The 16147-nt window shown below is 40.4% G+C and overlaps 1 protein-coding gene across 2 annotated transcripts in view; it reads left to right on the top strand.

Moving 5' to 3' along the window:
- Positions 1-16147, top strand: part of UNC13C (unc-13 homolog C) — a 437647-nt gene that overhangs the window by 178128 nt on the left and 243372 nt on the right. For both annotated transcript variants that reach the window (XM_075897272.1, XM_075897271.1), the window contains 3 exons: positions 3530-3699; positions 8864-8979; positions 11004-11167. In XM_075897272.1, the coding sequence (XP_075753387.1) occupies positions 3530-3699; positions 8864-8979; positions 11004-11167 (450 nt within the window). The remainder of the gene's footprint in view (positions 1-3529; positions 3700-8863; positions 8980-11003; positions 11168-16147) is intronic.

The following is a 16147-nucleotide window of genomic DNA, read 5'->3' on the forward strand; positions in this document are numbered from 1 at the left end:
CTCCAGGGAGCATAGTGCCAGATGCGGTCTGTGGCATAGGAAGGTCAAGAAGATTCATGCAGTGGCATAGCCTCCATAATCTCAGTGGTATGTCTCCCCATAATCTTACTGCCTTGTAGGGCTCCCCATAGAGCTGTACACCTACTATTCCGCCGCCTGGGCTCCTGTCCCTCCTTCCGTTGCAGAACCACACTGATTTTAGGAACTCCTGAGCATATGGAGCAGGGGCTGGATCTGGGGCTAAGGGCTCATACAGGGTGATGAGGCTGGTATAAATGCTGCAGTTCACAGTTGTCTAGGGGGTCCGCAAGAGAATTCCAGGTGATCCACGGGCCTTGCTGATCAACTCCTCCCTCTCAGCATCTCTTCCTCTCAGGCTAAAGCAGTCTCCCTCTCTGCCCTGGTTCCGCCTGGCTCCCAGAAGCAACTACCAGGTCCCTGTGGTCCCTAGGCACACAGTCTGCCCCCACCTGAGTGCCACCTCTGCAGTGCCTATTATCCAGAAACAGCAACTAATGGGAGCTGTGGGGGTTGCACTTTCAGGCATAAATGCAGTGAGCAAAGGTGTGACCTAGGGGTCACAGGGACCTGGTGGTCATTTACTGGGAACTGTAGTAAGTACCACTGGGACCCCACATTCCACACCCCAACCCTAGCCCAGAGTCCCCTTCCCACACTCATACTTCCTGCTGCGCTCCCCTTTAATACTCCAGCACCATGGTCCTACCCCAGAGCCCCCCAGATGGAGCTCTACCCCCCCCACTCCAAACCCCAACCTCCTGCTAGATCCCATACTCCACATCTCTCAACACTCCAATCCCCTGGGGCAGAGAAAAGTTTGAGCACCACAGGGGTAGACAATAATATGTCTCACCACAACTCACTAAACTCAGATCCAGAAGAGAGAAAAAGACGCATTTCATGGAGTCAGGAAATTTTTTCTGATAAGTTTAGTTCCAAATCATTGAAAAAGACTCATGGGATAACATTCCAGGAACACATTTAGAATGAGTGCCTCCACCTGATTCTGCCTTTACTAGGGGGTGCACATTGATAGGTTGTAGTTTAATCCATATTTAACTTCTAATGAGAATTGTGTTTTGGTTCCTCCTAAATCTTGAGACGTTATTAGCCTTCTAGAACAAAGAAATGCAGTAGACAAAACATTAGTCCCAAAAATGGTGGCTTACACTGTGACTAATAAACAGAGGGCCAATCCTGGTGTTCTACCAAAATTGCATCCAGTATGCAGATCAGAGTTGCCCTCCCCTCAAGCTGAGTTCAAGGCTGGTGTCTCAGCTCCAAGAGCATCCTTGATGCTATTCTTAGCTATGCTAGCAGCAATCAACTCTATGGGAGCAAATATTACACAAGAATTGGTGTCACATTGGACTGTCATGGTCATATTCTCTTTTCTCCAACATGCCACTTTTCCCCTGCTATACCAGAAGCAGCAATGGAGTTATAAGAGCCTTTACACCAGCTCATGCAAACCTCCTGTGGTATTTAATCCATCTCTCTGAACAGCAAACCAAAATATGTATAACTGTAATACAGTAAAACTCCAATAGTCCGGCATCCAATAGTCCGGCACTCCTGATAGTCCGGCATAAAAATGGCAAGAGCCTAGTGAGTGAGCTTCGGCAAAAAATGAGTCACAAGGTAACAGCGGCAGCAGCTGAACTGAGCAAAAAGGGTAAAAAAGGCTTAAAAAACCGAAAACATTACAGTATACTGTATACAGTATGCACAATAAAAAGGGTTAAGAACTCTTTATATACAGTATATAATGTATACAGTATATATATAACCAGTTTATAGTACCTCCTGATATTCCGGCATATATGATAATCCTGCACCACGTAGGTCCCATAGGTTCCGGGTTATCGGAAGTCTACTGTACTTTCCTAATTAATTAACAGGCTCTTGATACCAATTGAAAAATGCAGCGAAGGAAAGACCTTTTAATTGCCATTGCATGCTACCTTGTTATAGGACAGAAAGTTGGAGAATGCTGTAACTCTCACTTTAGTTACCTTACAAGGATCCAGTCCAGCAGAGTCTTACACATACAATCACTTTTTTCACATGAATAGTCATACTAAGGCCAATGTATATTAATGGTTACCCTCAGCATCGAGCTCTATGATTTTAAATTGTACAGTCTAATAAGCTGGATGGCTGCACTCAAGGAACTATATTGGCTTTCTTCAGAAAAAGAGAGCAGATAATCAGATACTGCAAACACCAATCTACAATAAGCTGGTTTTGTTTAGTCATTGACCTAGATTTACCACAAGCTACTGTGTGATTTGAAAAGCACCTCTTATCACCCCAGTTATGATATGCAGCCAACCAGGAAATATTCTTCAGGCTTTTTAGATTCATTCTGAAGACAAATAGACATTTTCGCTACTCAACCACATAGGTCAAGCACCGAAATAGCCACAATGGTTTATCTTTTCTTACCCCAATTAAATTAATCCTTGAATGCAGCTGCAAGAGAAGCAATGATATTTGGGGTATATCAGTCAGATGCAAGCAACTGATTATGCTGGCTTTTGCATGCAGATGTGAGCTGAAATGCTTTGTTAGCCTTATTAATTAAAATGCATTGCTAGGATGGATGATTCACTAAGAGAAACAAAAGGGAGCAGAATCTGGGGAAAATGGGAGGAGGGCTTCAGAATGGGGAAAACTCGAGGAAAACTCTTTAGTCCATATGGGTCAGAACTCCATAATCAGAGAAGAGGAGGAATTCTAAAGCAAGGGTCAATGGGACAAGTGGTCCTGCCTCTCTCCTGTATGCTCTTCTCTGAGTCTGGTGAATATCAGAATGGGAATTAGAATTGCTCCAGGAGGAAAAAGACATGGCAGTAAATTAGGAAGCAGGAAAATAAAAGAATAATTCTTTTTCATCTTTACCATGGCTTTGTTTGAGTTTTAAATCTTTTAACTGTAATGCTTATGAAAATGTTCTCACATAATTTTCCACTTTGTATTTAAATACTGGATTGTATGCTACAAATGCAATGGGGACTTTGTCCATGGTGCTGATCAATATTTTAGAAAACAGTGATTTTAATAATAAAACAATAATAATAATGCATATACTTAAAATGTTTGGCAACTGATCTACCACAGGCATTTTTGTGACACCCAAACAACAGTTAAAATGAAATATAATAAAATGTGTGTCTCATTTACTTATTGACTGGCTCTCAGAGTAATAATTCTTACCACTTAAAATGCTGTATAATGTCAAAGAACATTTTGAAAGGTACCGATGCTTGCTTTCCCCACTTCCTTCTGCTTTATCCACCCTACCATCTGTTGTCTCTTGTTTTATATTGTAAGCTTTTTGGGCAGGGATTGTCTTCATTCTGTATTTCAACAGTACCTAGCACAATGGTCAATGACTGGAGTTCCTGGGGACTACAAAATACAACTAATAAGTAACAATAAACAGTAATTCTCAAGTCTGGGAAAATGTAGTATAGTCTTCTCTTTGTTATGTGTTGTTTTACAGTGAATGCCATAACTCTACAGACAGAATAAAAGTGAGAGTCTGGGATGAAGATGATGACATTAAATCTAGAGTAAAGCAACATTTCAAAAAGGAATCAGATGACTTTCTGGGACAAACAATCATTGAAGTGAGAACACTAAGCGGAGAAATGGATGTATGGTACAACTTAGGTATTAACCATTTTATATTACTTCTTCTCAAATTAGTTAAGCCTAACTCTCAACATGTATAATGGTGTCAACTTTGTAATGCATATTTGTTGTATGAGAATAACACTCCCATTAATATATAAAATTATACTCAGTTTTGGATTCCAGGTTTAAAGGGGTGGAAGTAGAGCTCACTTTTAAGTCAAATTTTAGATAAATAATTGTCCAGGTATGCCAAAAGAAGAACAGAAAACACTTGGCATGGTTTTAATCAGGTTCCAATTGCATTATTAGATGACTGGGACTAGTTGGCAGATAAAAGTTCTATGATACAACTTGTGCAGGTAACTCCACAGTGCAGGTAATTCCATGTTCATTCAATATCTACCTCTGGGCTTCCGCTAGCCTCCATATTAATATATAAAATTACATACTCATTTTGGATTCCAGGTTCAGATCAAGGTGGAATTAGATCTCACTTTTGAGTCACTTAAGAGAAATAAAACATTGTATAAAGATTAATTAGCCAGCCAATTAAAACAATTCCTACTCCAAATGACATATTTGTTTTATTTAATTCAAAATGAGATTATTTCAGAGGATCTGGTGGATAATTTTGCTACAGCTTTCAGGACAGTGTAAATAAACACCTCATATCATTTCATTCACACCTCATTGGATAGTAAATGAATCTTCAAAGATCCACAGAAAACTATATATAAGCATTTGCCTACTGACTATCAAGTAATAACCACGTTATCTTTTAACATAAGCATATGTAGAGCCCTAGACCTCATTCTCCTTTGACATTTCACTTGTGCTATTCTATTATCATTGGCCTCTCTTCTAATTTATTCCCATTTAACAGAAATGAGGCCTCTGATTACATACAATGTGCCAATTTGTATTTGTTCAAGTAATAAATCTTTGTGTTTAGAAACAGATTTTAGCTTACTTAAAGATAAGCATGCAATATAGCTTTTTTTCCCTGGAAGCACGTTTGTGTGCTCTAGATGTCCTGTAGCTCAAGTCCTACCTTCCTCTATTTGTTTTGTAAATATTGTTATGTTTCTATTTATCTAGATTGTCTGCTCAATGAAGGTAAATTATGTAACAAGGAATTTGCTAAAGTCGGAATATGGGTTTTCTGGACAAAAAATCTTTATCACACAATGTAATACCTTTATTTCTCCAATGTTCTACTTACCATTTTTTAAGCTATTAAAATATATGGACATGTAAAGAAAATTGTTTGATTCTTTGCATCAAATTAAACATTTTTTTTTAACTATGTGCTATTTTATATTTGTACACAGAGTAGTTTTTATTAAGATAAGTTCATAATTATCCTGGAAGATTTGCATAATATCTTTCAATGGATGAAATTGATACAATTGTATACATGCAACTGACAAAACTGATGCCTTAAAAATTGTTGCTTAATTTAATGTTGAAAATACATATCCTCATTGTATAGCTGGAGAAAAGAAAGAAAAAGCATAGAATAAAAAGCTTTTACCCATCGTCAGCAGTAAATGTTGTAGGTGGCTCTTGATAATTGTAATATCTAAAAAGGATAGTATATGTCATTCTATATGTCATTTAGGGATTTGGGACAAAAATATGTCAGGGATGGTACTTGGTCCTGCTGTAAAGGCAGAGGACTGGACTCAATGACCTTTCAAGGTCCCTTCCAGTTCTCCATTCATATCATATCATATATTCTAATGTAATACATATGCTTACAGATCACATGAACTGGGAGAAGGGATACCATTCCCTTCATTCATGATTCATTTCACAGAATTGTACAAAAAATGTATTTAAAGAAACAGCTTAATGCTGGGCTACACTGGGATAAAAAGTGAACTCAAAGAACAGCTGGCACAAGGAGCACTAATAACTAGATAGTCTAATGTAGATGGCTTTGTGCAAAGTTCTCCAGATCTATTCTTTGGTATCATTCATTCCCAGTTGAGGAATCATGCCCATGCACATAATTTGGAGTTCCCCTCAGGGGCGGAGGTCTTTGAGTCTGTTGGTGAAGTTGAGGATGTCCATGAGGAAATAACAACAACAGCAACCAATAATAATAGTAAATAATAATTAATACCTCATTGCTTTTCATAGAATCATAGAATAATAGGACTGGAAGGGACCTCGAGAGGTCATCGAGTCCAGCCCCCCCACCCTCAAGGCAGGACCAAGCTCCATCTACACCATCCCTGACAGATGTCTATCTAACCTGTTCTTAAATATCTCCAGAGAGGGAGATTCCACCACCTCCCTTGGCAATTTATTCCAATATTTGACCACCCTGACAGTTAGGAATTTTTTCCTAATGTCCAATCTAAACCTCCCCTGCTGCACTTTAAGCCCATTACTCCTTGTCCTGTCCTCAGAAACCAAGAGGAACAAATTTTCTCCTTCCTCCTTGTGACACCCTTTTAGATATTTGAAAACCGCTATCATGTCCCCCCTTAATCTTCTTTTTTCCAAACTGAACAAGCCCAGTTCATGAAGCCTGGCTTCATAGGTCATGTTCTCTAGACCTTTAATCATTCTTGTCACTCTTCTCTGTACCCTTTCCAATTTCTCCACATCTTTCTTGAAATGTGGCGCCCAGAACTGGACACAGTACTCCAGCTGAGGCCTAACTAGTGCAGAGTAGAGCGGCAGAATGACTTCACGAGTTTTGCTTACAACACTCCTGTTGATACAACCTAGAATCATATTTGCTTTTTTTGCAACAGCATCACACTGTTGACTCATATTCAACTTGTGATCCACTATGACCCCTAGATCCCTTTCCGCCATGCTCCTTCCTAGACAGTCGCTTCCCATCTTGTATGTATGGAACTGATTGTTCCTTCCTAAGTGGAGCACTTTGCATTTCTCTTTATTAAACCTCATCCTGTTTCCCTCTGACCATTTCTCTAACTTGCTAAGGTCATTTTGAATTATGTCCCTATCCTCCAAAGAAGTCACAACCCCACCCAGTTTGGTATCATCTACAAACTTAATAAGCGTACTCTCTATCCCAATATCTACATCATTGATGAAGATATTGAACAGTACGGGTCCCAAAACAGACCCTTGAGGAACTCCACTTGTTATCCCTTTCCAGCAGGATTTAGAACCTTTAACAACAACTCTCTGACTACGGTTATCCAGCCAATTATTCACCCATCTTATCGTGGCCCTATCTAAGTTATTTTTGCCTAGTTTATCAATAAGAATATCATGCGAGACCGTATCAAATGCCTTACTAAAGTCTAGGTATATGACATCCACGCTTCTCCCTTATCCACAAGGCTCGTTATCTTATCAAAGAAAGCTATCAGATTAGTTTGGCATGACTTGTTCTTCACAAACCCATGCTGGCTATTCCCTATCACTTTATTACCTTCCAAGTGTTTGCATATGATTTCCTTAATTACCTGCTCCATTATCTTCCCTGGGACAGATGTTAAACTGACCGGTCTGTAGTTTCCTGGGTTGTTCTTATTCCCCTTTTTATAGATGGGCACAATATTTGCCCTTTTCCAGTCTTCTGGAATCTCCCCTCAAAGATCTCAAAGATCATAGCTAAAGGCTCAGATACCTCCTCTATCAGCTCCTTGAGTATCCTGGGATGCATTTCATCAGGACCTGGTGACTTGCTGACATCTAACTTTCCTAAGTGATTTTTAACTTGTTCTTTGTGTATCCTATCTTCTAAACTTACCCTCTCTCTGCTTGTATTCACTACGTTAGGCACACCTCCAGACTTCTCGGTGAAGACCAAAACAAAGAAGTCATTGAGCATCTCCGCCATTTCCAAGTTTCCTGTTACTGCTTCTCCCTCCTCACTAAGCAGTGGGCCTACCCTGTCCTTGGTCTTCCTCTTGCTTTTAAAATAAGTTCTACACAAACTTTTGTACTACAGGCAGTCCCCGACTTACGTGGATCCGACTTACGTCGGATCCGCACTTACGAATGGGGCTTTCTCGCCCCGGAGGTCGAGGTGGCGGATTGCTACCTGCGAGCTCCGGGGCGAGAAAGCCCCGTTCGTAAGATGCTCCGGTGCCCCTGGTCTGCTGGAGACAGTCTCCAGCAGACCAGGGGCACCGGGTGGGTTCCCGCGCTGCGGCTGCGGCTTCAGTCCGGGTGCCTGTGGTCTGCTGGGGACCGTCCCCAGCAGACCACAGGCACCAGGACTGAAGCTGCAGCCGCGGCGGGGTCCCGCGCCTCTGAGGCTTTGCCAGAGCAAAGCCTCAGAGGCGCGGCACCCCGCTGCCGCTGCGGCTCTGCTCCCCGTGTCCCTGGTCTGCTAGGGGGGGCGCAGCTAGTGTGCCCCCCCCAGCAGACCAGGCTTTTGTTTTGGACCCTGGGGCAGAGCAGCTGGGGCACTGCCGATTGGTCCTGCAGCGCCGCTCTGGGCACTACTGGACCAACCCGGCAGCACCCCAGCTGCTCTGCCCCAGGTCCTGATTTAGCCGCTGCTGGTCAGCGGCTAAATCAGGACGCCTGGGGCAGAGCAGATGGGGTGCTGCTGGGTTGGTCCAGTAGCACTGAGGAGCAGCGCTACTGGAGCAACCCAGCAGCACCCCAGCTGCTCTGCCCCAGGCGTCCCCAAGTCAGCTTCTGCTGAAACTGACCAGCGCTGACTACAGGAAGCCCGAGACAGAGTTGCTCTGCCCCGGGCTTCCTGGAATCAGCTGCTGATCAGTTTCAGCAGCAGCTGACTTGGGGACGCCTGGGGTTCTTAAGTTGATTCTGTATGTAAGTCAGAACTGGCGGTCAGTTTCAGCAGCGGCTGAATCTGGACGCCAGTTCCGACTTACATACAGATTCAACTTAAGAACAAACCTACAGTCCCTATCTTGTACGTAACCCGGGGACTGCCTGTATTTTGTGTTTGTTTGGATGGCAAGGTATGGGAGATTTGTTATTTCACAGTAAGATATTCTGCTTCATAAGTTGGACCATATGGAAGCTCAGGTTTGCAAATATATCAAGAATGACATTACATTTGAAATTCCTAACTATGAAAATCAATATATGTTCTGCTCAACAGCTGGACTTCTGTAGCTCAGAAAACATCGTTTGGATCAAAACAAATTTTAGAGCTGCAGTGGTGTTTCTCTATTTTGACAAAAATGTATTCTTAGTAATAATTAACAATTATTTTTCTTTTCATCAGAAAAACGAACAGATAAATCTGCTGTCTCTGGTGCCATTAGGTTAAAAATCAATGTTGAAATAAAAGGAGAGGAGAAAGTTGCTCCATATCATGTGCAATACACATGTTTACATGAGGTATGTTGATGATATTTGTTCATTTACAAGATCATTTTTCTAAATAGAAATTAGATAAGTGGAGAATATAAGGCTATGAAGACTAGACCACTGATACATTTAGTTTCATTGCAATAGGTTTTTCAGTTCAAACCTTGGCATAAGCATCAGTGGTTGAATCTGATGACCAGATTCAAAGCCATTGTGTCCCAGGAGGAAAGACTGCTTGCTGATGCTACTACATCAGCAGATTGGTCTTGCCAAATGGTTAGAAAAGCAGAAAGAAGTGAAATGGGCATGTGACTTCCTAAACTTTGCTTCTGCAGTTCTCCACCCTCAACATTTTAAATGACTCGTGCTTGTTAATGTCATTGGGAATTCTAGGATTGAATTTATTTATTTTAACATTATTTTTTTAAAAAAACCCTTCAGAATACATATGCTCCCATATCACCCATGGGAGACATGAAATTAAAATAATAGGCACACAGGTCACTGAGGTCCATAGGGAACAGTATTTACCCTGCTGGGAACTGATTGGGAATGCTGTGGCCCATCCACACTCTAAAGACATAAAAAGTTAAGCACTGGGTACTTAGAGCCCACTCTATTAGCCTCATTTAGCATGGACTTTCTAATTGACAATATTTTCCCCATTTTTTCCTTCTCTTTCCCTCCCCATCCTCTCTCTTTTTCTGCTATTTATTTATGCCTTGCCCCCCTTAACTCCATTCATCTGGAGAAGTGAGTTGTGCCCGCGAAAGTTCATAATACCATCTACTTTTGTTGCTACTCTCTAAGGTGCTGTAGAGCTATTTGTTGTTTTTTATATTGAGTATGTTCCAACCTTCAATTCAGGGAAGGATGCCTTACAGTTCACAGCACCACGGGCAAATGAACATTAATATCCCTGCAATAGTTCTGCAATGTCCCAGGAGTTATGATGAAGAGGAACAGTTCCTGAGGATGATGGGAAGAGACAAGTAACACCAAGACTAGGCCACCTATGACATAAATTAAAAAGAAGTTAATCACAAATAAAAGCATCTGCTACCTGAAAGCATCCATGTCACCATTAATTCCTCTTTGCATCAGACTGTCCCACCATTTAATCTTTATCCCCAAAGCAAAAGAAAAATAGATCAACTTTGTATGGCAATATTCTGAAAGGCACATTACTGACATTTTAAAGGGTATCTACAAAATTGACTCGAAGGTAGTTTTGCCTTGGGCACCTGTCTTGATGCAGTGTGGGGCTATTTACGTTGTAAAGACACCAGATCAGTTTCAGTTTGAAATGAATATAATTTCATTGGCATCATTTGTGCAGGATCACTCTCTATGGTGGAATGGGTTAAAGGGAAATGGTTGTATACAGATAAAATGGCGATGATCTCAAAATTGACAGTTGTCTTTTGTCATTAAAAAATATCCAAGAAACCGATTTCAACAATCCATTTCTGGATTTGCTTGTAGCTAAGCAAGGCAATCTGAGATCAAATTATCTGCCTTTGCTTGCCAATTAAGTGCTAGCTCTTGCTGCAAAGGTTGCTATACCTTGAGCTGTCCCTTCGATTTTTGAGTAATTTCTGAGATGTTCTTAACAGATTGCCTATAACTCAGAATTTTTAAATCATGAAACCTTAAATTCATTGGTTAGAAATCCAATTCAGGCTGCTAGACAATTTGGTGAGCATTACAACAAGGCCATGAAAGACAAAAGAGAAAGTTCCTGTACTATTTTGCACAACATTAGAACTGTGTCTGTTGGCAATGGTTAATTGCAATGACCTCATGTCAAGGAGATAGATTAGATTGCTGAATCACTAACCTGACTTGGCAGAGCTCCATTACAAAATATATTTAAAGCTTTAGTTTGTCCTCTTCTATATGATGATTAGTTTGGTGTTAGTAATTGCAGAGGCAAACAAAATTTGAAATTAATTATACACTGATAATATTTTATAATATAGAATATATACTCACATAATGCCACCTAGATCTTGTAATGTCCTATTAATTTGAAAAAAACCTCTTACTTTTAGAACCTATTCCATTACTTGACTGAAGTTAAATCTAATGGTGTTGTAAAAATCCCTGAAGTGAAAGGAGATGAAGCCTGGAAGGTGTACTTTGATGCTGCTGCACAAGAAATTGTAGATGAATTTGCAATGCGTTATGGAATTGAATATATTTATCAAGCTATGACGTAAGTATATCATTTCTATTTTATAAAAAAATCCACTGGAGAGGAGTGAAGAATTCAAAATCTTCATCCTTGTTTCTTCATTTTAAATGCAACCCTGATTTAAAAAAAAAAAAAGCTGTCACTTAAATCTATTTCTCATATAATACTCAGAGTGAAGCACTTCCCAGTTAGCAGTAGAAATGTGAAAGTGTTTTTTTATTAGCTGTTGTTTATATCTATAGATTATTCTTAACACACCATCATAATCTCAGTGAGCCAGATCTAGAACCCACTGGAGCCAGTAAAAAAAAAGACTATTATTTTCATCATTTGGCTTTGTCTCAGACCAGATTATTTTTGGATGAGTCAATAAATCAGTAGGTGAAATGATACATCAGTCTCTGAGGTAAAGAAAACTTAATGGAGATGTCAGTAATACAATAGTACATTTTCACAAATACACACACTCACAGAAGACATGCTGACCACAACTTCTAAAACTTTTAAGTGATTTTAGTCTGCACTAGATAATTCAAATTGAAATATCCTTTGGTCATTTTAAAACAGGGCCCCTTACTTAAGGAGTGTTGAGTCTGGAGATTAAAGGAGAATAAATATCTACAGTATATTTTCCCAATCAGTATAAATCTGTCAGTATAAAAGGACCAAATTCTGTTCTCAATTACACCTATGGAAATACAGATTAATATTATTAAAATCATTGACACTACAATAGTTGCTGTTATGGAGGAGGAGAAGTAACAGTAACATCTATTTTGTTTCCACCATTTCTTAAAAGTTTATTCTAAAAACAAAATATCTTCTCTTCCAATGCTAAGGCACATGAACCCCACATTTTTTTCATCACAGGATTTAATGGCACCATCTATTACAATGGTTATTTCTTTTATTTACTGCTGCTTATTGTTAAATATTGTACCTGATTTCTATCTGCAAAACAGAATGGTATTTTTGTGTTTATATGCACTTGTTTAGTGCAATTCCTCCAAGGGTCTCAAAGTCACTGGACAAATGAATTAGTTAAACCTGGCAGTCCCCTTTTGGTAATGTTATATCCATGCTACATGTAGGGAAATTTGTGCACAAAATGAACATATATAGATCCTAAACCTCTAATTCCTACTCCCTTACTCTAACCTCTAGATGCCTTTGCCCTCTATATCTTTCCATTAGCTTTGTACATCCTTAATCTTGCTCAAAGAGGTGAATTATTATTAACATAATAATACAATTTTATAGTAAGATTTATTCCTACTCAACAATGTCAGAACATATGATTTAAGACCAAGTCATTTAAAGAGAAATGACATTTATTTCATAGTACTGTATAAAATGCTGCAGTGTATGGTGCTTCCTTGATGGAAGCAAAACCAATATTGATTCTGCTTCATGATGATCTCTTGAAAATTAGGGCTGTGAGATTAAATGTTTTTCTCATAAAAAGCAGGTCTAATTCTCAATCATAAAGTTCCCTTCTACCTGCTCGTTTGGCGTGATTGGTATTTCACTAGGATAAATGTGTATCAGTCAGAGATGGTTAGCTGAAAAATGTCTATATTAATTTGTCTATTTTACTTCATGATGTCTAGATGATAAATCTATTGGAAGGTTTGAGAGCACTGTCCTTTTTCCACAAAGTAGTTTAATCTAACTCTTTCTAGAATTTGAATGTAACACACGCTAGTTTTATATGCTTGATTCTTTTGAATTAAGGTTTACATTTATTAGTAGTAAAAATTTATTATTTTTTAATGTAAAGTTTCTGCAGTTTTCATTTGGTAAATAATGTAACCATCTTTGATGATGAAAATAGCCTCTTGAAGTCAGTCTCTAAGTCCTGGTTTACACTAGGGAGTTATTTCGAAATAAATCCCCTTATTCTGAAATAACAAGAGGAGTGTCCATACTACCAATCCTTTCCACCAGGATTAACTCATTTCAAAATAGTTATTTTGAAATAGCGTTAGTGTGGATGCTCCGCTGCTGCTATTTTGAAATAACTACTCCCCAGAGTCATTCAGGTTAATTACTCCCCATTGCTTCCTGGGACTCTAAGTTGAGGTAGTGCGTCCACATTAAGGAAGCCTGCTTCAGACTAATATTGAGTCTTCCCTGTAGTGTGGCCATGCTATTTCAAAATAATTATTTCAAAATAATATTCTAGTGTAAACATGCCCTAACATGCAACAGGACCACTCATCAATTTTAAAGTTACAGGCTAACTCAGCTACCCCTCTGAAACCCTTTCTTGTGTTGCCATCTACAAATATGCTAAGAATTGACTCTATTGTCAGGAACTCCAAACTAGAAAAGCAAGTATTGTAGAATATTGTAGAGTGTAAACTTGTTTCCTAATCACAAATAATTTCACCAAAAATGGGAGACTAAGAGTTATAATCATACCGTTAGAGAAGAGAAAGGAGTCTATCATGAGCTATCACATTTTAAATGTTGAGTGCTCACAATGTATGAATGATTATTTGTGTTACAGACCAAGTATTATTTAGTTAAATTAATTGGCAATAATTAATTTTGAATAATAAGTGTGTTCAGAAAACCGTGGACAATTTGTGAAAAAAACAGATAGTCTATCAAATATCTGTAGTGAATTATTCATTCAAAACTAATAGGCAACTCGTAAAAAGAATGTGCACTCCTACACCTTAAGAAAGCATCTGGGTAAAAACACTGTAGATCTACTGCGAGTTTTCTATGGGGATGATCATTGATTGTCTTTGCTTTTTTTTTTTAAATAAAATACATCTTTTTTAATTGAGAAATTCAGTTTCCTGATTTGGAGAACCAAGTGATCCAAATAAAGAGCAGATTTCATGTGGTAAATATATCTTCAGTCCAAAAGAAAAGCAATTTTCCAGGGTGCCACAGAAAGAGAATGTGAATGTACTTTCTGAGAGGAACACTTCAGAGTCATTTGACAATCCAAGCTCTGATTTAAAGACTCTGTCCATTGCATGCCATATGGTAAAATTCACAAAAAGCCCTACAATAACTGACGGTGGTTAATATCTTTGTTGGTGTTCTCAGAAGAGAGATTAAGTAGCCCCAGAAAGCCTTTCAGACTGATACACTTCCTTCGCCAAAACCATTCCTTCCTGCACTGAGCAACTGGTTCTTTGAGTGACTGTGCACATGGCTTCTACTCCTCTTGGGTGTGCATGCACACTAAGGGTACGTCTAGACTACATGCCTCTGTCGCCAGAGGCATGTAGATTAGGCTACCAGGCATAGGAAAATGAAGCGTCAATTTAAATAATCGCCGCTTCATTTAAATTTACATGGCTGCCGCGCTAAGCCGATTAGCCGTTTGTCGGCTCAGCGCAGTAGTCTGGACGCATGGGTGTCGACATTAAAGGCATTTGTCGACCACCCAGGTATGCCTCCTGGGATGAGGCATGTAGTCTAGACATACCCTATGTGTGCAAGATCAGATTCGTTTGGCCAACAGTGTCGGTTGGGGCTGCGCATAGAGCCTTGGGTATGTCCACACCATGGAAAGAAGCATGCAGCGTATAGAGTGCATGCTTCCAGTGACCCTTAGCACCTGCAGAAATAGCAGCGATGCAGGTAAAGCACAGTTTAGGTAAGCCAAGACTTGTCAGAGGGGGTGGGTATGTATCTGAGTACATACCCTACATGTTCTCTACTCACCAAAGCTGGATGTCCCTGTCTCCAGTGATATTGTAAGCAGCATAGGTCTCATTGCTTCTTCTCTGCCAGAGCCCTATTTCCCCTATGCAAGAAGAGACTCCTGTATTGGGAATAAACTCTGTCAAGGAAGACAATTGGGAAAAGTTCTGCCCCTGGACTTCTTTTCTGCTGCAGGGCAAGGCTCCAGAGTGGGAAAAGAATTTGGCAACTGCCTGCTACTCAGGCCCTTTCCCTCCACAGGGAAAGACTCTGGCTTTGGTAGTTGAGGCAGCAGGGAAAGACTCAGCCAGAACGAGGAGCTACTGAATTGGTTCCCATCTGCATCCCTTCTGCCAGAGCCTTTCATTGGCAAGTGCAGCTCCACATCCCAGTGTGGAACCAGCCTGCTTTTCATCTGCAGCATGACACCAGGGGTACACAATGAAGACATAGCCCACACAGCCCAGCACACTACTACCAGGTAGCTTAAGGGCTAGAACTGGTCCCGCCATTCCCTCAGGTCTTTCTTATGGACTACGGTAGCAGGACAGAAACCCTGCAGTGCCTGACTGCATCTCTGGGCTAGTTTAGTGTTAGTTGTTACTTGGATGTCAATTGGTCTTGCTGCCCATTGGCTGTGGCGGATTAGCCACTGCACCAGTGGGACCCATGCCCAGTGATTCCAGCCAGTTGGGGGACCCTGCAAAAATGGGTGCCTCTGCACACCAGTGGGAAGAGGGGTTCGGTGTCAGGGTTTTGTCCTGCTCTGCCCACCCAGCACTCATGCAGGAAAGTGGGGTCTTCTCCCACTCCATGACAGGAGTGCTGGGCAGGAGCACTGGGGGAAAGGTAAGGTGGACTGCAGGCATAAGGGGTGGGAAGGGGTTCCCACTTGCTCTGGCCCAGCACCCCACAAAATAGTAATTTTATATCTGATCATTGGCACCACTTGTGCACAGAATTCTTACTTTAGTCTGATTTTATCTGGAGGCTAAACTCTTACCCTTATACAGGGGTCTCTTTTTAAATTTTAGAGATTTTGCTTCTGACATTTTATACCTGCCCCTCCTATGAAGTTTCAGTCCCTCTTTGTGATGGGCATTTTATGTTCCAGTTTTGTTTGGAAGAGGATCTTTTTCCATTTCACTACTTCTCTAAGTGGACTCAGAAGCTCAGAAGCCAGCTTAACATGTTCCTCCTGGTGCACTCTAGGCAAGCTCCTTGGACACTGAAAGGAGTTTCCACCCCCTGCAATAGTGCCCTGGTGAACTGAGATTCCACCCAAGTTCCCATGCTACATTGACAGGGAAGCCCCGTGTGTCTGATTCAATT

This window comes from Pelodiscus sinensis, chromosome 14 (genome assembly GCF_049634645.1).
Source record: "Pelodiscus sinensis isolate JC-2024 chromosome 14, ASM4963464v1, whole genome shotgun sequence".
NCBI lineage: Eukaryota > Metazoa > Chordata > Testudines > Trionychidae > Pelodiscus > Pelodiscus sinensis.